This window comes from Aquarana catesbeiana, linkage group LG02 (genome assembly GCF_042186555.1).
Source record: "Aquarana catesbeiana isolate 2022-GZ linkage group LG02, ASM4218655v1, whole genome shotgun sequence".
Lineage (NCBI taxonomy): Eukaryota > Metazoa > Chordata > Amphibia > Anura > Ranidae > Aquarana > Aquarana catesbeiana.
Window position 1 is genome coordinate 162,609,127 of NC_133325.1, and position 23,785 is coordinate 162,632,911.

The window sequence follows — 23,785 nt, forward strand, 5'->3', positions numbered from 1 at the left end:
TCCGTCTTCATTTCAGGCTGCAAAGCAACAAAAATAGGATTTTTATAACAGCTTACCTGTAAAATCCTTTTCTTTGAAGTACATCAGGGGACACAGAGCCATAGTAGTTACTATAAGGGTTGTAGGCCACCTTCAGGTGATGGACACTGGCACGCCCTAAATTAAAAAGTGCACTCCCTATATAACCCCTCCCACTGGTGGAAGTACCTCAGTTTTGTAGCAAAGCAATACACGCATATACCATAGAAGGGAGGGACCTCTGTGTCCCCTGATGTACTTCAAAGAAAAGGATTTTACAGGTAAGCTGTTATAAAAATCCTATTTTCTTTTCATACATCACGGGACACAGAGCCATAGTAGTTACTATGTGGGATGTTCCATAGCAATGCCAACTGAAGGGAGGGAGACACAACAATAGTAGGGCACCAAGAGACTAGAGGACTTATACTGCAGCCTGCAGTACACTGCGCCCAAAGGCGATATCCTCACGATCTTTTACATCTACTTGATAGAATCTAGTAAATGTATGGATTGAAGACCAAGTTGCAGCCTTGCAGATCTGAGCCATGGAGGCTTGGTGATGCACTGTCCAAGAAGCACTGGTGGAGTGCCTTTAAAATGAAAAAGGAGGAATGCTCTTCTTTTAAGCCAAAAAGCTTGAACAATCACTTGATGAATCCATCTAGAAATCGTAGATTCAGATGCTGCCTGTCCTCTTTTAGGACAGTCAGGCAACACAAACAAAAAACCATCTGTTTTTATGCAGAGCGGTCACCTTTAAATACACCTTGACTGCTCTCACCACATCAAGAGAATGTAGTGCCCTTTCTCTTTCAGAGAATGAAGTTCTGAAAAAAAAAAATGAAGGCAGAATAATACCTTGGTTTAATATGAAAAAAAACCTGACACTACCTTCGGTAGGAAATTAGGATGAGGCCGCAATCCAACCTTATCCTTAAGAATAATCCAATATGACTCTTTAAAAAAAAAAAGCAGCCAACCCTAATACTCTTTTTGCAGAAGACATGGAAACCAGGAAAATTATGTTCCTCGTCAAGAGGACCAAGGGAAAAATCCCAAATTGGCTCAAAAAGATTGTTTTTGTAAAACCGACAGGACTAATCTTAAATCCCAAAGATTCAGGGGTGACCTAACTGGAGGATTTAATCCACGTTTCCCCTGAATAAGCTACGAATCAGAGAGTGAGAAGTAAGTGGTCATTGAAAAAACACCGATAAGGCCGATATCTGGCCTTTGAAAGTACTCAGGGCCAGCTTAATTTCTAATCCCGTCCATAGGAATTCAAGGATCCTACCTATGACATATTTCCTGGGGTGCCAACCCCTGGATTCATCCCAGGAGACATATGCCTTCCAGACTCATTAGTATATGACACTGGAGGCCGGCTTACTAGCATAACCAAAGTAGAATCTACTGAAACTGACAGCCCACGGTCTTATTTTAGAATGTGGGTCTCTAAATAGCCAAACCGTTAAATTTAGCGTTTGTATGGAAGGATGAATAGAATACCAGGACCTTGCAAAAGAAGGTCTGACCACAGTGGTAGGGACCAAGGGTCGCCCACCACCATCTTTATGATTGTGGCAAACCAAGAACTCCTGGGCCATGTTGGGCCACAAGAATCACCTCCTTCCCTCCTTGCTTGCTCCTGTGAAAAAAGGCGCAGAAGCAGAACAGGAGGGAAAGCATAGATCAGTGAAAAACTGATCCCATGGAAACAAGGCATCCGTTTCGCATGCCATCGGATCCTTTGTCCTTGACACAAAGTTGTAGATCTTGTTGTTGAACCCGGATGCCAATACACCCACGTCCGGAACTTCCCTTGGCATATTGACAGAATGATGCCAGGGAGAAGGAACCATTCTCACGGAAAAAAAAAAAAAAATAGTACTCAAGTAGTCCGCCTGCCAATTCTTCATTCCTGGAAAGAAATTGCTGATAGGCAAGGAATGTTGCTTTCTGCCCAAGACAGAAAAAAAATTCACCTCTTTCTGGGCCCATGGCTTCTCGTGCCCCCTTGGTGATTGAGATAAGCCACCGCTGTGGCATTGTTGGATTGAGCCTACGGCACCTGGTATTCCCAGGCGGTCTCCCATCCAGGTACTAACCAGGCCCGACCTGGTTAGCCTTCGAGATCAGACGAGATTGGGCACTTTCAGGTTGATGTGGCCGTAGGCTGGATCCTGACAGGACAATAGTCTGAGCGTCCAGGCCTCCAGGGCCAGGCGTACTGCCTGAATCTCTAGAATATTGATGGGAAAGGTCATTTCTGATCTGGACCATTTCCCTTGGACAGATGTTTCTTGCAGGACTGCTCCCCAGCCGAAAATGGCTGGCATCTGTTACCACTTTCCAGGTAACTGCTAGAAAGGATCTTCCTTTTGGAAGATTTTTGGATATCGATCATCAAATGAGACCCTGACACACTTTGACGGATAAACGTAACGGGAAGTGCAGAGTTTGGATCTTGTTCCAAGTTGACAGGATACTCTTTTGCAGCAGTCTTGAATGGAACTGCGCATAAGGAACGGCCTTGAAGAAGCCATCTTTCCTAATAAACACATGCAAAGATAAATAGAAGGGTACTTCTTTGTTTCCTGGGGTAAAAATACCCTTTAGTGGACTGTATCTATGATCAGCCTTAAGTACTGCAATCTCCTTGATGGTTTTAAGGAGGATCTTACTAGGTTGAGGAGCCAACCCAAGTATTTCGGGTAGCTGACTGTGGTAATCGGACCTTGGTTTAAACGGGCTACCGATTGACCTATCAAGAGTAGATCGTCTAAGTAGGCTAGTATTGTTATACTTAGAGCCCTTAACCTGGCTAAAGGAGGGGCCAGGATCTTTATACACACTCGAGGTGCAGTAGCTAGCCTGAAAAGGTAGAGCTACAAACTGGAAAAAAAAGACTTTCTACCTTGAAACATAGAAATTTCTGATGAGCGGGGAAGATCGGCACATGGAGATAAGCATCCAGGACATCGATAGACACCCGAAGTTCTCCCCTTGTAGGAAGGAGACTACTGATCGGATAAATTCCATGAGGAGAGAAAGACTTCTTTTTCTTTGGATCCTTAGGAACGTTTGATCTGAGAAAAAACAAGGAGACGGGGACTCTTGGAACTCCAGATTGGAGCCTTTTGAAGTCCCCCATTCGTCTTCCTGTCAGATCTATGAGAACTGCAGAAGAATTCCCTATATTGAGCTAGCGGGGCGCCTCCTGATAAGGAGGCTACAGTAACCCCTAGGGTTAAATCTGAGGATTACCTATTAAACCTGATGGCGGAAGCCATCGTGAGTGCCTGGAGGCTGATGCCCCTGGCACAGACAGACAGAGCTTTTAAAAATAAAAATATATAAAATATATTTACTTCTACTTAAATACAAAAAAAAAAAAGGGAGGAACTTTTCCCACTAGAATTTCTTTGGATGAATTATCCAAACATCCTCAACTAGCTGTTCCGCCGCAAAGGAAGACTAGCCAGGAGTATCTGCATGGTGAAAGGAAGCTTATCCTCCGCTGATGTGCATTCCTGCACTCATGCGTTTTAGCTGCTTGTGTTTAGCATCTGCCTATATAGGTACAAACAGCTGTAGGCATCCCAGCAGTTGTGCGTTTGGCTAGTTTATAAGCCAGCACCTGCATGAGGACCTTGTGCAAGTTCTATAAAAAGGAACTCACAGTCAATTATTGCAAGCATAAAGCTGCCAGAATTCGGGGCCTGCTAAGCAGGACACCTAGAACACCTGTTAAACTGGCCTCACAACGATTAAGCAATTGCTGTTAGCAGGTTGCTCAATCTGCCAGAGAAAAAAAGTGTTTTTTTTTGTTTGTTTTTTAACAGGAATTCCAACCTTATCCATTGGATGCCTAAGCATTTGAGTATTGTCTGCCAATAACAGCTCTTATTCACAGAGGATATACTGCGTTCATTGCTAGTATACCGTACTTAGTAAATTTCTTCCACCATAGGATAAAGTATAAAAACTTTCTTAGGAGGAAAATAACATTTATCTGGGAGATCTTCACAGATACAAAAAAGGCTTTCCCGACAATAAATGGACAGGAAAAAGCATGCACAGTCTGAGGAGGCTTTAACGAACTCAAACACTCAGTTAAGGAGCATAAATGTGGGGACATTGAAACCAGCTGGTTCTCCCGCATTTGACACCTCAGAAGAGGAGTCATTCACGGTCCCCTGAGGGAATTAGTCTTCTCCCACCCCTAGTTCCTCTGTTTGAGGGTCCTGGGCAATGATAGAGAACCTGTGCGATTAAAGTCACTAAACTTTTTTTTTTTTTTTTAAACCCATCATAGCTGAGGGAAAAAAGAACTTTTGGTAAAGTACACAGGGGCTGCAGCGTTGAACAACTGTAAACATTTCATGCCCCTGATGCTTACTCTAACCAGTGATTCCTTCTCAGGGAAGGATGCCATCTGTAGAGATGAGTAAGCTTACCAGAGCTACAGGGGGACTCCTTTAGCTCCATTTCTGGGGGTGTTTTAACCCCCCTTCTGACCTTAGCCCGATGCACAAAGCAGAAGTACCATCAGAAGACATCGCATGCATTGCTTGAGCAATAGATCAGCTTCAATACTGCTATTAAGGCTCAGCTTTAATGATGTAGTAAATGTGTCAGAGGTTTTTTTTAAAAAACCTGTGTCACCAACCTTAAATGCCACTTTTGCTCTTGTGTCCCTCCATAGTTACACAGAATACACACGGAGGTATTTTTAAAAAACAAACCCTCCCGCGCTGGACGCCAATGCCGCACTAAACCGTGCCCCCCCCCCCCCGCATCACCTACGGCCCTCCCTTTCAAAAAGAGTCTTTCCCGCGCGAGCGGCGGGGGCTCTCGATCCTGTGGGATCCCTGGCACTTCCTTCCCCAAAGAAGAGGGGAAGAAATTTTGGCATAGGGGGGCGTCTGTGGGGAGAAAGAACCCCCTAAAACTTACCAGAGTTCTGTCGCTGGGCCGAAGGAGAAGCATCTGCTTCCAAACACAATGTGGCTCTGAGAAGCACGAGACGTGAGTACTCAATACAGCCCCAAGTGGTGACACATAGGCATGACAGCATTTACTAATTTAAAGGAGACATTTCATAAGAAAAAAATTAAAATTTCTTAGAAAACTCCACTTACCTTCCCGCCGCAGGGTTTTCTGTGGTAAACCAACAAGACCCAATCTTCACCCTTCACGGTGGGCTCCGTTAAACCTTCAGGAGCAGGGGAACCTAGAGGTAACCCACAATCCTAGACCTGCAACAGCACCCTGCCAGTAAAACTTTATAGCCTCACTACCAAAAAGTACTGGATCCCAGGATCCAGCTTTCTTAAAAAAAAAAAAAAAAAAAAAAAAAAGCTCAGCACAGCACATCTTTACTCGTGACCAACACCTTAGACACTGGCGAAAAAACTGAGGTACTACCACCAGTGGGAGGGGTTATATAGGGAGTGCACTTTTTAATTTAGGGCGTGCCAGTGTCAATCACCTGAAGGTGGCCTATAACCCACATAGTAACTACTATGGCTCTGTGTCCCCTGATGTATGAAAAGAAATGCGATTTTAAAAGGGGGGCGATTATTTTCTATACCCACTGTGTGTATTTATTATTGGTTTTATTCATGCAATTTGCATTAATGCAACATTGTCATGAATGAGCACTTTTCACAGTACATGTGACAAGATTACACAGCTTCCCTATCCACTAGCAGGTAAAGAGCTTCAATAGCGCACATGACTGCTGCTGGAATCTCTACGAAAACAACTGTTAGGCTTGATTCACACCTATGCATTTTTAGTGCTTTTTGCATTTTGCAGATTTGTACTACAGAAAGTGTTCCATAGGAAACAATGTTAAATGGACTGTAGTGCAAATCTGCAAAATGCAAAAAGCACTAAAACTGCATAGGTGTGAATCCAGCCTTAGGTAGTCAACAATGGCAGCTCAGCAAAAAAATAAATAAATAAGGGGAATGGCCTGTCAGTGTCTAAAATGTTCTCCAAATATAGAACTTTGTTTTGAGTGGAGTTGCTCTTTAAAGTATTCATTTTTAAGCTCCAAACCATAGGGATACATTAAAGCAGGCATCTACACATTTACACAAGGTTTTATTTTTTTGCAGGAGAGTAGTGAAGCGTGGGTGTGGTCAAGTTGCATTAAAAGCCTGATCAGAAAATCGTACAAAAAATACCTCTTTTGAAGCGATCGTATGATATTTGTCCGAAGGGACAAACATGAAAATTTTTCTCGTACGATCCCAGATCGTACGATTTTTGTTTAAACAGCCTGAAATTACAGTATAACATGACACCACTTATGAATTTTCATTCTGTCGTATAAAAAGGTTTGTAGTTTAGTAACCTCTAATTTCGATATGGAAACTGGCATGCAAAAAGAAAACCCCACAGACGATCACGCCTTCGATAATCTCATCATGTGTACTAGGCTTAACAATGTGAGGGCACAGTCAAATTAAATGAGTCTACTTGCTATGAATGCATACAGTATATGTGGCAGTCCTAGTACCCATACAATATGCTTTTATTACTGTGCCACAAGTAACAGTAATCCTCCCAGTGAAGATTTCTTCCCCAAATCCCTCCCGATGCATGAACTTTCCCCCATATCCCTCCAGTAAAGAGCTCTCTCCTGCCATCCCCAAATAGCAGATGTCAGTTTCAACCATGCAAGTTTCCGTCCTCCAGCTTCCATCCCCGCCTGGCAAACAGGGCTGATAAGAAAGGCTGCACCCACCTCCAACTCAGAGTATCATGTCAGTGTGTGGACTTTACCCTGCCTCCCTTACACCTTGCTGGCTGTAGCTTTTTTAGGTAAGTGCCATTTTCAGTGTGCTGATCCGCCACTGGAAATTCCCCACCTGCTCTAATCCTCCTCCTTAGCCTGTAAGCGGTACATTCATCATTGGGGCTGCCCACAAACCTACTTCAGGTTCCTGAAGTCTTCCTTTGCCTCCTCTGTCCCCTCACTACTGGTCCATCACTATGATGGGCAATCTCACTTACCAAATAGAAAGGCATGGGAGGGCAAACTTCTGGAACACACATTGGCATTTGCACAATAGATCACCCCTGTTTGGAGCTCTGGGCGAATAAAAGCGAAGGTTCACTTCAAACACCATTAAACAGGAAGGATAGAGTTCACTCATACCACGTCAGCAAATAAAAAAAAAAAAAAAAAAAATGCAATGCAACAACTGACTTTTGACTTCAAACTTTGAGCTAAATTGAATTTTGAACAGCTTGTATGGAATAAAAAAAATGGATTATCTAACCCTTTTTACTTCCTCGTCAGTAAGTTCATCGATCCCGAGTTGCAGCAACGCGGCGTCTAGGTGCCAAATCTCTAAAACGTGCGATTTGAGCCAGCGCTTCAGGAAGAAGCCTGGGAGGTGTGGTGTCAGGAACATAATGCGGCTTAAAGCTTTCTGCAGAAAACAAAAGGCTGTATCAGTTATCCACATCATGTCATAGGACACTACTTTCTAAACCTGCCCTGGCCTCACAAACAAGGCAGGCTTTGTGGGCTTCCCCGGAGCACAGGTGTTATACTGGCTTCTTTATGAAGTAAGATCCATAAGACAAGCACTGCTAGCGAGACCCAACCCACCATCATGAAAGCATAACCAAATTCAAAGGGGAACAAACATTACATTGTTATGGTACTGTAATTGTGTCCCCCCCTCTACATTGTAAAGCGCTGCGTAAACTGTTGGCACTATATAAATCGTGAATAATAATAATAACATTGGGTCTACAGGTAGGGGCATATAACCATTCTCCTCTGAAAGGTCTGCAGCATTCAGCACCTTTATAATGGCAAATGTGTACCATCACATGAGAATGTATACAAGAATATTCCTGCAGTACCTTCTATTAAGGTCTTGTAAACCAGCAATATTTTAACAAATACCATTTGAGGAATATCCAATTCTGTCATACAGAGGGGGGGGCCTGAGAAAGCTGCTTTGATTGATTCAATGTCCGTCAGCTGGGGATGAGCTCCATTCTGCACCTGGAACAGAAAGCTTTGTTACACAACTGGGAACTAGAATGTACACTGCTATATAATAAACTAAGTAAAATGACTGAGTAAAGTGTTTAGTGCTGGTGTCTTGCAGAGCTGAGGGTCTTTGGTTCAATTCTCACCCAGGATGTTAGTGATATTTGCATGGAATCCATAGGTTCTCCCTGTGGGCTCTCTCCTACACACAAAAACATACTGGCAGGTAATCAGATTTCAGCAATCTGGCTCCGGAGTATTTTTGCATCTGTGTACCTGTTAAATAAACACTAGATTTAAGGCTCCCACAGGAAGGAACTGAGAATCACACATGCTTAACCATTTCAATACCAGGCACTTAGACACCTTCCTGCCCAGGCCAATTTTCAGCTTTCACCACTGTCGCAATTTGAATGACAATTGCGCGGTCATGCTACACTGTACCCAAACAAAATTTTTTATCATTTTGTTCCCACAAATAGAGCTTTCTTTTGGTGGTATTTGATCACCTCTGCAATTTTTATTTTTTGCGCAACAAATAAAAAAAGACAGAAAAATTTTGAAAAAAAACCCAAGTTTTTATTTGTTTGTTACATTTTTTTGTAAATAAGTACGTTTTCTTCAATGACGGGCACTGATATGGCGGCACTGACGGGCACTGATATGGCGGCACTGACGGGCACTGATATGGCGGCACTGATGAGCATCCCTGTTTTGTAATGTGCCACAGAGGTGCCAGTCAGTGCCCATTTGTCGGCACTGATTGGCATATTTTTTCACATGTGGATGGCCATGGGGGATGTACCTGGCCATCCACATGCTGGGGGCTTCCCTGATGGTCTAGTGTGGGCATCTGAAGGGGGGCTGCGCTGATAAATAATCAGCGCAGACACCCCCTGTCAGGAGAGCCGCCGATTGGCTCTACTCTACTCGCGTCTGTCAGACGGTGATTGGACACGGCTGATCACGTGGTAAAGAGCCTCTGCCGTGAGGCTCTTCACCGAGATCGGTGTAGCGGGGTGTCAGACTGACACACCACACCACGATGCACGCCCCCACGGGCGCGCGGCGGCTGTTATCCTGTAGGGCGTCATATGACGCCCAGTCAGGATAACAGAACCACCGCCCGGCCGTCATTCTGCTATAGGCCAGGTGGAAAGTGGTTAAAGTCCTAAGGATGGGTTCACACTGGTATGACAAACACTTCAACATTGGGAGCTCATGTCGCATGACCAATGTTTGCCTATGGGAGCCGTCTTAACTGGTCCGACACAAATCGGTCCGACTTTGAAAAGGCTCCCTGCACTAGTTTGGTTCGACTTTGATCCTACTTCAGCCCATTGAGTATCACTGAAGTCGGATCGCCACCTTGACTGATCAGACTTTGGCATGCGACTTGTGCTTTGATGATCTTGAAGCGGAACTCCACGCCAAATTTAAAAAACAAAAACAGAGCACGGTGTGCCACTACTTATATTGGCATTGGGCTGGGTCACCGTGTGACATCTGGAGGCCCCGCCCCTTATGACATCACTGCCCGAGGCTTGATGGGCGGTGACATATGAGGCGTGCCTCCAGTGACCCCGCCCTATGCCAATATAAGTAGTGGCACACTGCGCTCGCTCATCCCCACCCCCTTTCCTGACCTGCCGGGCTGTGTGCTCAGATAAGGGTCTGGTATGGATTTTTGGGGGACCCCTAACGGCTTTTTCTTTTTTTTTTTCGGCAAGGGGGTGCCCCTGAAAATCCAAACCAAAGGGGCTGGTATGCTCTTGGAGGGGGAACCCATGCCAGTTTTTTTTTTTTTTTTTTACACACTACTATCCCCATGAGCCCTCAGGAGTTGTGGGCTGGCTCTGGGGAGTAAGACCATTGCTGAGGCCCGGCATATGGGTGGTGATAGGGAGGCAGAGAGCTACCCTGTTACTGTTCAAGTACATTGAAGCCAGTCATAGATGGTTCGAATCTTGGCTGGTTCAGTAGGGACCTGCTGGAGATTTAAACCATGTATTGGCAGGCTGTACCCAATTTATGAACTGCTAGCAATAATCACTATGTTCTCCGGCCGTCCCCCCTTCCTGCTGGGAGAACACAATAGCTCCGCGGGAGGGATTCTCCTATCAACACTGGCCAGGCGGTTGCAAGAAAGAAAAAAATTGCACCGTCTGTGGCCAGCTTACCCGAGACAGACAACAGAGCTGTAGCAGCTTGCGTATCACGATTCTAGTATCAATGCAGATAGCCTGCAGAGCTGTAGCAGCTGCCACTCAGTTTGCTGTCTCCAGCACTGCTTCACTGATTGGCGTTAGTGAAGTGGAATTAAAGAAAACTGAGCCCTGACCCATATTTAAGGGTTACAAGGGTGCTGTGAGACTAGGTCTCTCCTACGCCTAAGGCGTATTAGTCTCCCTCTCCTGCTCCCCCCCCCCCCCCCTTTTTTTCCTCTCTCTTCAGATTACCTTTCTTTCTCTCTCCCCTCTTCACTTGCTCTAATTCACAGTCAATTCTTCCTTGTCCTTCCTTTCACTCTCTAGTCTCCATGCCCCCCTTTTTTTTCCCCTTTCTCCCCCTTCTTGTCCTCGTTTGCGTCCTCCAGTCGCGGTCATGCCCTCTGGTAAAACAGAGCCTGTTCGCCTCGTTTCCTTCAATGTGAAGGGACTGAACACCCCTGACAAGTGCTCCATGGTGTTAGCTACTCTAAAACACATGAAGGCCCAAGTGTGTTTCCTTCAGGAGACCCACTTTCGTGCGGATAGTACACCAAGACTCCATGACCGCTTTTTTCCCCAACAGTGTACCATGACTGCGCCTCTGACTCTAAGTCAAGGGGTGTGAGCATCTTGATCCGAGGCTCTATCCCATGGCAGTTAAGGGATCGGTGGGGCGATGCGGAGGGAAGAGCTCTCTTTGTGAAGGGGACGCTTGGGGGATCTCTGATTACCCTGCTCAACCTATATCTCCCCAATTCCAACCAGATCTCCTTTCTGGAACCGGTTATGTCTGAACTGGGTGACTTCACCGAAGGAATGATGATTTTTTTTTCTACAAGGAATAAATCTCAGACCCCTCACGCAACACTGAAACGCCTTAAAAAGGAACTTCCATGCGTTCCACTTGGTAGATGTGTGGCGGATACTTTATCCAAATCACAGGGACTATACATTCTATTTGCATCCTCATAATTCTTATACCAGAATTGATCAGTTCATGCTGCCATAAACGCTCCTGTCTAAGGTCACCTCAGCCTCAATTGGTTCTATTACTTTTTGGACCATGCCCCGGGTTTTGTAGACATCGACTTGCTCCAGCCGGCAGTGAATCAGTGGACTTGGAAGCTTAATGACTCACTGATCCAGATACCTGAGGTGACTGAAGAGGTGTCCAGGGAACTGAGACAGTCCTTTACCACGAATGTAGGCCCCGGGGTTGCCCCGACAATAAGTATGGGAGGCACATAAATGCTGCATCAGAGGTCTTCTGATCAAAATAGGATCTCGAATCAAGAAAGAGTGCTCAAAACGTATCGTAGACATTTTTGAAAAAATAAGATCCCTTGAAACAGCCCATAAACAGTCTTTAGCTTCCCAAACCCTCCTTAAATTGATTGCCTTTTTGCGGAACCAGCTCCGCTCCCTAGCCTTGTTTAGGCCAAGGCAGTGATATCTAAATGTCGACGATCATTTTATGAAAACAGCAACAAATGCGGGAAAATGTTAGCTCAGGCCTTGAGAGTTCAGAGGGCTCGCACATTTATTCCTGAACTTCTTAATGACAATAACAATAAAGTCCACACTACGGAAGGTATCGCCAAACTGTTCCAGGAGTATTATACATCTTTGTATAATCTCCCATACCCGACATCTGAGGAGGAAAAATCCTCTGTGCTGAGGAACATCCGAGAATACCTGCATAGGTCTGGCCTCCCCGGTCTTTCGGAGGTGGAGCTGTCCGAGTTAGAGAAACCTATCTCGGTGGATGAGGTGGTCTTGGCAATAAAGCAAATGCAACTAGGCAAGGCACCGGGCCCGGATGGCTATTCACTTCTTTACTACAGGACCTTTAGGGACCTGTTGACTTCATTTTCTCTCAGCATATAATGCAACAGGAGAAGGGACACCCCAAAAGAAAAGTGATTCCAAAAGAGGGCAAGGACCCATTACGCTGCCAAAATTACCAGCCGATCTCATTTCTAAATGTAGATCTAAAGATTTTTACAAAAATTCTATTGATGCGTCTGATCGACCCGATACAACAACTGATCCACTCTGACCAAGTCAGATTTGTACCTACAAGGGAGGCGCGCGACAATACTACAAAAGCAATCAACATTATCCATGCTGCACGGACGCGAAAAATCCCACTGTTGCTCCTCTCGACGGATGCCGAAAAGGCGTTCGACAGGGTGAGCTGGCCTTTCCTGTTTGAAAACCTCTGCTGAATAGGCCTGAAGGAGCGCATGATGAATTGGGTACAAGCTATCTATTCTTGCCCATCGGCACAGGTCAAAGTCAACGGCCACCTCTCCTCCCCATTTGGGATAACAAATGGGACAAGACAGGGGTGTCCCTTATCGCCCCTGATATTCATTCTTACTCTTGAACCTTTCCCGCGTCTCGTCAGGGACAACCCAAATATCACGGGCCCTCGCCTCGATGTCACATTGTCCCCGAAAATCGCGGCATTTGCAGACGACCTGCTCTTTTTCCTGACAAATCCCCTTGTTTCTATTCCAAACTTGCTTAACCACTTCCCTACCCGGCCATAGACAAATGACGTCCACAGATGGGATCTCCCATCCTGGGTGGACGTCATATGACGGCCTGGGCTTCCCGGCCGCCTAGGGGTCGCGCGCGCCCGCCGCGTTGCTCGGGACCCGGTGCGTGTGCCCTGCGGCCGCGATGTCCGTCGGGCACCCGCGGTTGCCCGTTAACCGGGCCGGACCGTGGATCTGTGTGTGTAAACACACAGATCCACGTCCTATCAGGTGAGAGGAGAGCGATCTGTGTTCCCAGTACAGCGGAACACTGATCGGTCTCCTCCTCTTGTACGTCCCCACCCCCTACAGTTAGAATCACTCCCTTAGGAAACATAGTTAACCCCTTGTGTCCCCCTAGTGGTTAACCCCTTCCCTGCCTGTCACATTACACAGTAATCAATGCAATTTTATATATAGCATTGTATAAATGTGAATGGTCCCAAAAATGTGTCAAAAGTGTCCGATGTCTCCGCCATGTCACAGTCACGAAAAAAAAAAAAATCGCGATCGCCGCTATTACTAGTAAAAAAAATAAATAAATTTTTTTTTTTTTTTTTTAAATGCCATAAATCTATCCCGTATTTTGTAGACGCTATAAAACTTTTGTGCAAACCAATCAATATAGGCTTATTGCGATTTTTTTTACCAAAAATATGTAGAATACGTATCGACCGAAACTGAGGAAAAAATTTTTTTTTTTTTTTAAATTGGGATATTTATTATAGCAAAAAGTAAAAAATATTGTGTTTTTTTCAAAATTGTCGCTCTTCTTTTGTTTATAGCGCAAGAAATAAAAACCGCAGAGGTGATCAAATACGACCAAAAGAAAGCTCTATTTGTGGGGAAAAAAGGACGTAAATTTTTTTTGGGTACAACGTCGCACGACCGCGCAATTGTCGCTTAAAGTGCGACAGCGCTGAAAACTAAAAATTGGCCTGGGAAGGGGGTGAAAATGCCCTGTATTGAACCGGTTAAAGAACTGAAGATATATGGGACTTTATCATCGTTCCGTATTAACTACCAAAAATCAGAAGCGCTTGCCGTCTCTCTGCCTCGATCCCTGAGTTGCTCCAGGTAGACTTTCCTTTTAAATGGGCGGCTAACCACATTAAATACCTGGGGATCTTACTGTCCACTAGGACAGAGGAGCTTTTCCTCTGTAACTTCCCTCCTCTTCTAACAGCCATAAAGAAAAACCTACAGGAGTGGCAACACGGGCTGTTCTCCTGGTTCGGTCGCTGCAGCATAATAAAAATGAATTTCCTGCCTAGGCTGTTATATCAATTCCAAGCTTTACCTATACAGGTGCCGTCCTCCTTCCTAAAAGCAGTGAACAGAGTGTTGGTGCATTTTGTATGGGCCCATAAACCGCCACGGTCAACCCAAAATGTTCTCCAGCTCCCAAAGCTGAAGGGAGGCTTGGCCCTACTGGACGTCATTCTCTATTATACGGCTAGCCATCTTACCCGTATACTAGATTGGTGTCGCCACGGATCCCTGAAACAATGGGTGCAAATAGAACAATCCCCAACAGAAGTCCACCTCAGGTCGTTAACCTGGTGCCAGAAACCCTTGCCAAAAGAGATTTCAGACCACCACACAGTGGGGGTGACAATACAGATGGCTTGGAAGGTTTTCCAAGACTTGTCGGTTGCACCGCCCCCATCCCCACTCACCCCTGTAGTGGGCAATCCTGCTTTCACTCCAGGTCTCAATGATCCTAGATTTCTGGATTTGAAACAGAGTGAGCGATCACAGGCACGAAATTTCCTCAGTAATGGAGAAATAGACAGCAAATATTGGACGATCCGGCCCAGAGTGGGCTCTCTTTCTGGCAAAAGGTCCAGCTATCCCACTTCATTGGCTCTCTGCCCTCCCCGGCCGCATATGAAAGACAATTGACCCCCTTTGAATCATTGTGCCAGGATCAGACACCGTTGAGACATGCAATATCCCTGACATATCAACTACTGGTATCGCCGCCCCCGGAGTATAGGCCTCCCTATAATTCCAGATGGGAGCGTGATTTGGATATACAATTGACGGAGAAGCAGGTAGACAGGATCATTCTTTTCACCCAAAAGACCTCTATATGCGCAAGACAACAAGAAGCGGGATACAAAATACTGTCCCGTTGGTACTATACACCAGAAAGGATACATAGGATGTTCCCTCAATGCACGGGCCTGTGTTGGAGATGCGGGGAGGAGATCGGAACACTCCTGCATGTCTTTTGGACCTGCCGCATCTTACAACCCTTTTGGGCAGAGGTACACCGCATCATCCAGAAATTCACAGACTGGACGCTGCCAATGTCCACTGAGCTCTTCCTTCTGCACCACCACGAGATACCGAGTAAGAGATATAGAAAATCTATACTGCCGCTCTTGATCACTGCGGCAAAGAGCTGCATCCCTTTGAATTGGAAACAGACGCAGCCTCCGTCGGTGGCGGGTTGGTTGAAAAGAGTGGCGGACATACATGCAATGGAGGACTTGATGGCCACAGAGAAAGGCCTACACGAGACATTTTCCAAAAAATGGTTCTATTGGCACGAATTCTATTATTCTGAAGAGTACGTAAGGCTGGTGGCTCGACATCCCTGAGGGGGTCGTCTATGAGAGACGCCGGGGGGGGAGTGGCTGCGACTGGAGGATGGTACCAGCTCCCCGTTCTTCAACTCCCTTCCGCAACACCCCTTTCCCCCCACTCCCCCCCCTTTTTTTTTCCTCCCCCTCCTCTATGCTTCCTGTCTCATCTTTTTTCTCTATCCTTGTACTGTCTAGGATTTCAGCAATAATATGCTATGCCCTCACTTTTTTTTTTTTTTGAGCCGCTCTTACAGGCTCAAATCATTCCCCCTTCTTTTCTTTTTAGTTCTACATACCCTAAACTTACAATAGCATTTCGCCATAAAAAATGGTCGTGTAGGATGCAGAGGTCTCCGGTTACATTAATACATGATATGATTCCCCTCTGATAGTTGGGACCCCCTCTTTACAGGGTTATCTACTTGTGGGACTTGGGGGAATGTCTGCTTTATTGTGATATAAGCCAGTGTGATCTCTGTATTTTTGCATGCTTACCTTCCTTAAATAAAGAATTTATAGAAAAGAAACTGAGCCCTTGATGTGCAAGCTCCTGCAAAGTACGAGGCTTCAAATGTGTAGCAGCTTTCAAAGAAGCTAATTTTTCTAGCTCTACTAAAGCTGTTCAGTGAAACAGGGTGTAGCAAGGCAGGAAAAGACAGGCAATGGCAGAACAGCCTGCCTTTATTTTCAAGCAAGGACCTCCCACTGAATGCAGCACTTGTGTAGTGAAATCAATGCTGCCTGCATAAATCTACAAGGAGCGCAGTTACCCAAAACAAAGGTAGCCTGATCAGGAGATTGGTCTCTGTTATAGCACATGCTTTACTGTAGGTAGTTTGAAGCCCTGCCAGAACAGACGATTTTTGTTTAACCACTTCAGCCCCGGAAGAATTTACCCCCTTCCTGACCAGACCACTTTTTGCGATTCGGCACTGAGTGACTTTAACTGACAATTGCGCGGTCATGTGACGTGGCTCCCAAACAAAATTGATGTCTTTTTTTCCCACAAATAGAGCTTTCTTTTGGTGGTATTTGATCACCTCTGCGGTTTTTATTGTTTGCGCTATAAACAAAAAATAGCGACAATTTTGAAAAAAAAAGCATTTTTTTTTACTTTTTGCTATAATAAATATCCCCAAAAAATATTTAAAAAAAAATATTTTTCCTCAGTTTAGGCAGATACGTATTCTTCTACATATTTTTTTTTTTTTTTAACAAAAAGATGCAATAAGCGTTTGATTGGTTTGCGCAAAAGTTATGGCGTCTACAAAATAGGGGATAGTTTTATGGCATTTTTATTGATAATTTGTTTTTGTTTTTTACTAGCAATTTTTATCGTGACTGACATTATGGCGGACTCAGCGGACAATTTTGACACTTTTGGGACCATTGGCATTAATACAGCGATCAATGCTAAAAAATTGCATTGATTACTGTTAAAATGTCACTGGCAGGGAAGGGGTTAACCACTAGGTGGCGCTGTAGGGGCTAAGCCGCCTATTAAAAGGGCAACGTACAGGTACGTTAATCTGCCTGTACGTGCCCTTCTACTGCAGTATAGCTGCCTGAGGCAGTTGGGAAGCGGTTAATCAATACAGTTTTCATCCAAAAATATACTACAAATGCATTACATCACTTCCGAATTTTTGTACTTTAGTAACCTCTTCATTTTTTGAAATGGAGACTAGTGTTTTCTTTCTACTGCAGTAGAATCTGGCCATTTTAATAATGGTTAAAAAAACAAAAAAAAACCACACACACCACACACTAATAGAGTGTCTTTGAAGATCTTTAAATATAAATTACTTCACACATGCAGCAGTAGAGGCTTGTTTTAAAGTGCTTTGTTGTTTAAATGTAAAATATACCTTGGACAGTTTTAAAGAGGAAGTAAAGGCAGGAAAAAAAAAAAACACACACACACACACACCCTGTAAGGCAAAAGGTATAATGAGCTACTATGCATACTAGCTCATTATGAATAAACTTACCTGAGATGGAAGCCCCCGAAGCGACCCTCGTTCTTCGCCTTCATCGCCGCCATCTATCCCGGAGTGACTTCCGGGTATTGCGCACTGAGCATGCCGCTGCTAACGGGAGTGGGAGTGACGTCATCATGGCTCCGGCCAGTCACAGCGCCAGAGCCGCGATGACATCACTCCCACTCCCGTTAGCAGCGGCATGCTCAGTGCGCCGCTGTCTATGGCACATGCGCCGTAGACATCGGTGCCAGTCTTTTGCAAATATCTCCTAAACCATGTAGGTTTAGGAGATATTTGTTGCACCTACAGGTAAGCCTTAATCTAGGCTTACCTGTAGGTAAAAGTGGTCCCAGAGGGTTTAAAACCACTTTAAAGAACACCACTGGGTGGAGCTGCTTTCCCTGATTTTCACAACTACTACCTGGCCTCTCAATTATCCCATTTTTACTATTTAGATCAAACAGACCTTCAGCGATATCAGTCTTTGGCTTGCAATAACCCAAACACCCTGCTTATACCCCCCCCCCCCCCTTCAGGCTATTCTTAAAGGTAAAGCACACCATGGGCCCTCTTGGCATAAAGATGGCATGCTTGCACATCAGTGCATCTGGGAATTTACTTTGCATAAACGAAATGTTCAGCCAATCCACTCCCTACACCCCCCTATGGTTCAATAGTCATTTACCAGAACTACTGACAATCCGGACTCTGTCATTTGGGCTACCCATAGGATACTATACTTAAACCAAGTTATGACTCCCTTTGGACCAAAGACATTCCAAGCACTGAAGGGGAGAATTCTCTCTCTCCAAACACCTATTTAGATATCTTCAACTTCTACACACCCTATGAACCCCTCCTTGACTACCACCCCTATACTCATGCATTCTGCAGTGTAGTTGAGCATCATGGGAAATGTAGTTCCAAAACATCTGAGGTGCCAAGTTTCTCCATTACTGCTCTAGAGCCTAAACTGTGTTTGCTTGGTCTACTACCAGACCTGGACATTGACAAGTTCCTCGCTACTTTCCTGCGTGAAACACTTTTCCTGGCTAGGAAGACAGTGGCCCAGAATTGGATACAGGCATTGCTTCCCATGGTCCAGTGCTGGAAAAAAAGAGATTAAAAGGGATACCTTACCATATGAGAAACTGATCTATACACATAGAGGATGCCCATTCAACTATACCAAGATATGGGTCAGATGGTTATCCAATGGTGAAACTTGGACTTAACTACCGTAAATGCTTCTCATTACAAATCATACAGTTGTTAACTACTAAATTTAACCATAGTATATCTTACATACATACATACATACATCATAAAGTATGAACTTCAATGTTTAATGCTTTGGAGGACTGTTGCCTTAAAATTTACACTGTATGTGGTCCCCTTAAATCTATGCACTGGATACGTGTACCATGTGCGTTCGCTCAATAAAGTTGGCTTTTCAAAAAAAAAAAAAAAAAAGTATGAGATGAGATATATTGAGATTATATATAAACACACATACACTGTAAAATATTTAATGTTTATAGTCTAGGCAAAGGTGTACTTCAAGGCCAACCATAAACATGTGATGAAGTGTACCTGATCCACCCAAAAACAGTCCAATTGTTGGTCTACCTACACACGCACAGACTTTTTCTGATGAGCCCTGATCTACCAAAGAGCATGCAACAAAAAACATCTGTTGTAAAACAGCACTGGCCATTAAACAAATGTCTACAGAGATGTTCACTGTACATTGTGCTAAAGACTAACAAGTAATTTTCTAATGCTGATTTTTTTAAAAATCAATAGAAGGCAGTCATGTACAATCAACACATATTCAGACTGTCCTTGATGTGGACCTGTGTATTGTCATCTGTGATATGGTATAAAATATACCTGCGTAAATAACTGGACCATGCGATTGTGCAGAGGCTCCTTGGAGACTTTAGAAGCAGCGATTTGTAAACTTTCTAGCACATCTCCGTAGACCTCTTTTCTCATATTATGGTAAATTTCCAGAAACTCTTGTTGTTGTCTGGGAGTCCAAAAATGTCGGATTAACATCTGACGAGGAAAAAAATACCTGAAGAGAGAAGAGAAAAAAAAAAAAAAAAAATATATATATATATATATATATATATATATATATATATATATATATATATATGGGAGGAGAGCCTTCCATTTATTATAAGGATTTATGGGACTTTCCAGAAAAAAAAAAAAAAAAAATTGAAAAAAAAAAAAAATATATACTACTTAGGCTGGCCATACATCTTCTTGCACAATTTTCCTTTAGATTTACCAAAACCATTTAATAGGTCAGACCTAAACACTTTCAATTTGTATGCAATCAGGCAAGCCGCCCTTGCACTTTATAGTTGAAGGTAAATCTAAAGGAAATTGAATAATAAAATTGTATAATGTATAGCCAGCTTAGAGGTTTTGTAGGCAAAATAAGAAATTCATCAAAAGGATATGTGCTTCACCGATTAGTGACCATTTTGTTGGTATTTACACAGTTCCACACAACTGTCAGTCGCTGTGCTCACACCCACTGTAGCATTCACAGGAGGAGAAGGCAGAAGCCACCAAAAAAGCTTGCAGCTTATGAGGATGCCTGGGTCACAGAGACAGCAGAAGTGAGCAAAAAAGAATTGATCACATTACATTCAGCATTTTCAGTATGTTTCTCTCAATCACAGGTTTAGCAAAACGAATTCCAGTCAAGAGGAAAAGCCAATGTTATACAGTGCCTTGAAAAAGTATTCATACCCCCTTGAAAATATTCAAAATGTTTCATGTTACAACCCAAAACCTAAATGTATTTTGGGATTTTATGTGACAGACCAAAACAAAGTGCCACATAATTGTGAAGTGGAAGGAAAATGATAAATGGTTTTAAATTTATTTTACAAATAAATGTTAAAGGTGTGGCATGCATTTGTATTGCGTCCCCCCTGAGTCAATACTTTGTAGAACCACCTTTCACTGCAATTACAGCTGCAAGACTTTTTGGGGATGTCTCTACCAGATTTGCACATCTAGAGAGAGTGACATTTTTGCCAATGCTTCGCAAAATAGCTCAAGCTCTTGCAGATTGGATGGAGAGCGTCTGAACAGCAATTTTAAATTTCTTGCCACAGATTCTCAATTGGATTTAGGTCTGGACTTTGACTGGGCCATTCTAACACACTAATATGCTTTGATCTATACCATTCCATTGTAGCTCTGTCTGTACGTTTAGGGTCATTGTCCTGCTGGAAGGTGAACCTCCGCCCCAGTCTCAAGTCTTTTGCTAGTTCTAACAGGAGTTCTTCTGAGCTTGCTCTGTATTTGGCTTCATCCATCTTCCCATGAACTCTGACCAGCTTTCCTGTCCCTGCTGAAGAAAAGCATCCCCACAACATGATGTTCAGGGTGACGTGCAGTGTTAGTCACCCCACACAGAGTTTTGCTTTTAAGCCAAAAAGTTCAGTTTTGGTCTCATCTGACTTGAGCACCTTCTTCTACATGTTTGCTGTGTCCCCCACATGACTTCTCTCAAACGGGACATCTTATGGCTCTCTTCTTGCCACTCTTCCATAAAGGCCAGATTTGTGGAGTGCACGACTAATAGTTGTCCTGTGGATAGATTCTCCCACCTGAGCTGTGGATTTCTGCAGCTTATCTGGGCCTCCTGGCTGCTTCTCTGATTAATGCTCTCCTTGCCTGGCCTGTCAGTTTAGGTGGACGGTCATGTCTTGGTAGGTTTGCAGTTGTGCCATACTCTTTCCATTTTCGCATGATGGATTGAACAGTGCTCTGTGAGATGTATATATATATATATATATATATATATATATATATATATATATATATATATATATATATATATATATATATATATATATATATATAGATCTATCTATCTATCTATCTATATTTATATAGAAAAAAAGTCCAAGAGGTTGCTGCACTTAAAAACGTCTTTGCTTTATTTCACAATATCTTCAGGAGAGATTTACAAAGCAAGTATAATCCTTTCAAGCAGTATCAAAGGACGATGTTTTCGCTATATGGGATGGTAACATGGAAAGCCTATACTTATTTGATAAATACATTAACCATTTAGTACCTGGATTAAAGTTTAACATTGAAATTGGTAAAAATGAGATCTCTTTTCTTGATACTCTACTTAAATTGAACAATGGGCAGATTACTACCGACTTATATGTGAAACCCACGGATCGTAACCAATTGCTACATTTTAATAGCTTTCATCCCCTAAACGTTTTTTCATCCATCCCAAAAAGTCAGATGATGAGGATACAGCGGATCGTGAGCGACCCGCTGTGCCGTGATCAGAGACTTAATGAAATAAAAAACAAACTTACTAGTAGAAGATACCCACAAGCTTTAGTTAATATCGATTACTCTAATACAGATTATAATAGATCACCCCGAAAGGAAAACAAGAGAATCCCCTTTATTATGCAGTATCATCCCTTCTCCAACAAAATCAACCAAATTGTCAAAAGACATTGGAATCTTTTAAGATCCAGTTACCCCATGGTACAGGAATTCTGGAATCCACCCATGTCCTCCTATAGAAAAGGTAGAACAATACGAGATTGATTGATTAAATCTGATCAACCTGTGGCTGCAGCAGCCAAACCAACCTTTCTGGGACCAAAAAATCTGGGATCGTATCCCTGCTTGTCATGCATACAATGTAACTCTATGATTAAAGGTAAATACTTTACACATCCACATAGGGGTTTCAATATCCCCATACGGGGTTACTATACATGCCAATCCTCATATGTAATTTATGCCATAAAGTGCCCGTGCGGTTTAGTTTATGTAGGGGAAACTACACAAAAAATAAAAGACAGGATAGCGAGACACAAATACTCAATACGAGATAAACTAACCCAATTACCGTTGGCGAGACACTTTTTGGAATTTGGCCACAATGTATCACAACTGAAATATATGGTCCTAGAAGGTATTGAGAAAAATAGGAGAGGGGGCAACCGTGAATTGATCCCAAGAAAAAGAGAAGTATACTGGATACATTTTTTAAATACTATTGCTCCATATGTTGGAATAAGCATTTAAAAGTAGCCAGATAAAATAACTTTATCATGGGGATATCTTTTTGTTTTTACTCATGAATGTACCATTTCCCTGCATTTTTATAGGTATTCTGAATATATTAAAATGCGAGTGAGGAGATTGAGAGATTTGACACCTGCTGCTTATCCTTGCTTTAATGGCATGTTATAGATAAACATATGCATCTATAGATGTTAAATGGTATGCGATTTGAACTAATTAGCCAAATTGATTCCATATGTGAAGTACTTCACTAAACCTGTATTTAAATCAATGATTGGAATGAAACCTTCAGATGTGCTTCAATGGATCTCAGGAAGGGCGTAAGCTGACTAGCCCGAAACTTCATCCATCCATCCATCCATATCTGAATCTACTCATGTCTGAAACTGTGTAGGCATTTGTTGCCTTTGATACTGCTTGAAAGGATTATACTTGCTTTGTAAATCTCTCCTGAAGACATTGTGAAATAAAGCAAAAGAAGTTTTTAAGTGTAGCAACCTCTTGGACTTTTTTCTATATACAAGGTCGGTGGGAAGACCTGATTGCAGGCACTAAACTGTAAGCAGAGTGCGGTTCTCCTCTACAAGTGAATATATATATATATATATATATATATATATATATATATATATATATATATATATATATATATATATATATATATATATATATATATATATATATATCCCACATGTGGTTTGGACTTACATATTTACATATGCGGGCTCGCCTTGCGTATAAGTTTGCTTCTGCGTGCAAGCTCGCGGGGACAGGGGCACTTAATTTTTTTTATTGTTTATTTTCTTTTATTTTCACACTTTTCCTTTTTTTGATCACTTTTATTCCTGTCATTTTTATTTCTATCCCACTTTTATTCCGGTGTAATTTTTATCCCACTTTTATTCCTATGTAAACACCCCTTCTAATAGGAATGATGCGTGACAAGTCCTCTTTATGGAGAGATGTGGGGTTTACAAGACCCCACATCTCTCCTCCATTCTGGAAAGCATCAGATCGTCAAATATTTTTTTCTGATCTGATGTTTGTCTAGTCTCGGCTTTGTTTACTTGTGCGGCCCGGAAGTGATGTCATAACCTCATGATCATAGAGATTGCGGGCGACCATTTGTCCCTCGGAAATCTCTATGCCTCTCTTCCGGTGCAGGCAGATTTGTTCTCTGGGTCCCCAAATTGCACAGGAGAGACCGGAGAACTCGAAGGCGCGGGGGGGGGGGGGGGGGGGGGTTGTCCCCTCCAAGAACGATAAGCTGCTATGATTGTTCTTATTGTCCTCAGAATCACCGGCTCTA

The 23,785-nt window shown here is 43.2% G+C and overlaps 1 protein-coding gene and 1 pseudogene across 3 annotated transcripts in view; both read right to left on the bottom strand.

Annotated features, from left to right (window-relative positions):
* The window catches only part of LETMD1 (LETM1 domain containing 1), a 64,239-nt gene that overhangs the window by 12,570 nt on the left and 27,884 nt on the right, over positions 1-23,785 (bottom strand). For all 3 annotated transcript variants that reach the window (XM_073613715.1, XM_073613714.1, XM_073613716.1), the window contains exons 5-7: positions 19,270-19,456; positions 7,958-8,059; positions 7,320-7,472 (exon numbers count right to left, since the gene is read on the bottom strand). In XM_073613715.1, coding sequence (XP_073469816.1) covers positions 7,320-7,472; positions 7,958-8,059; positions 19,270-19,456 — 442 coding nt within the window. The remainder of the gene's footprint in view (positions 1-7,319; positions 7,473-7,957; positions 8,060-19,269; positions 19,457-23,785) is intronic.
* Positions 2,081-2,198, bottom strand: LOC141130802 (5S ribosomal RNA; annotated as a pseudogene).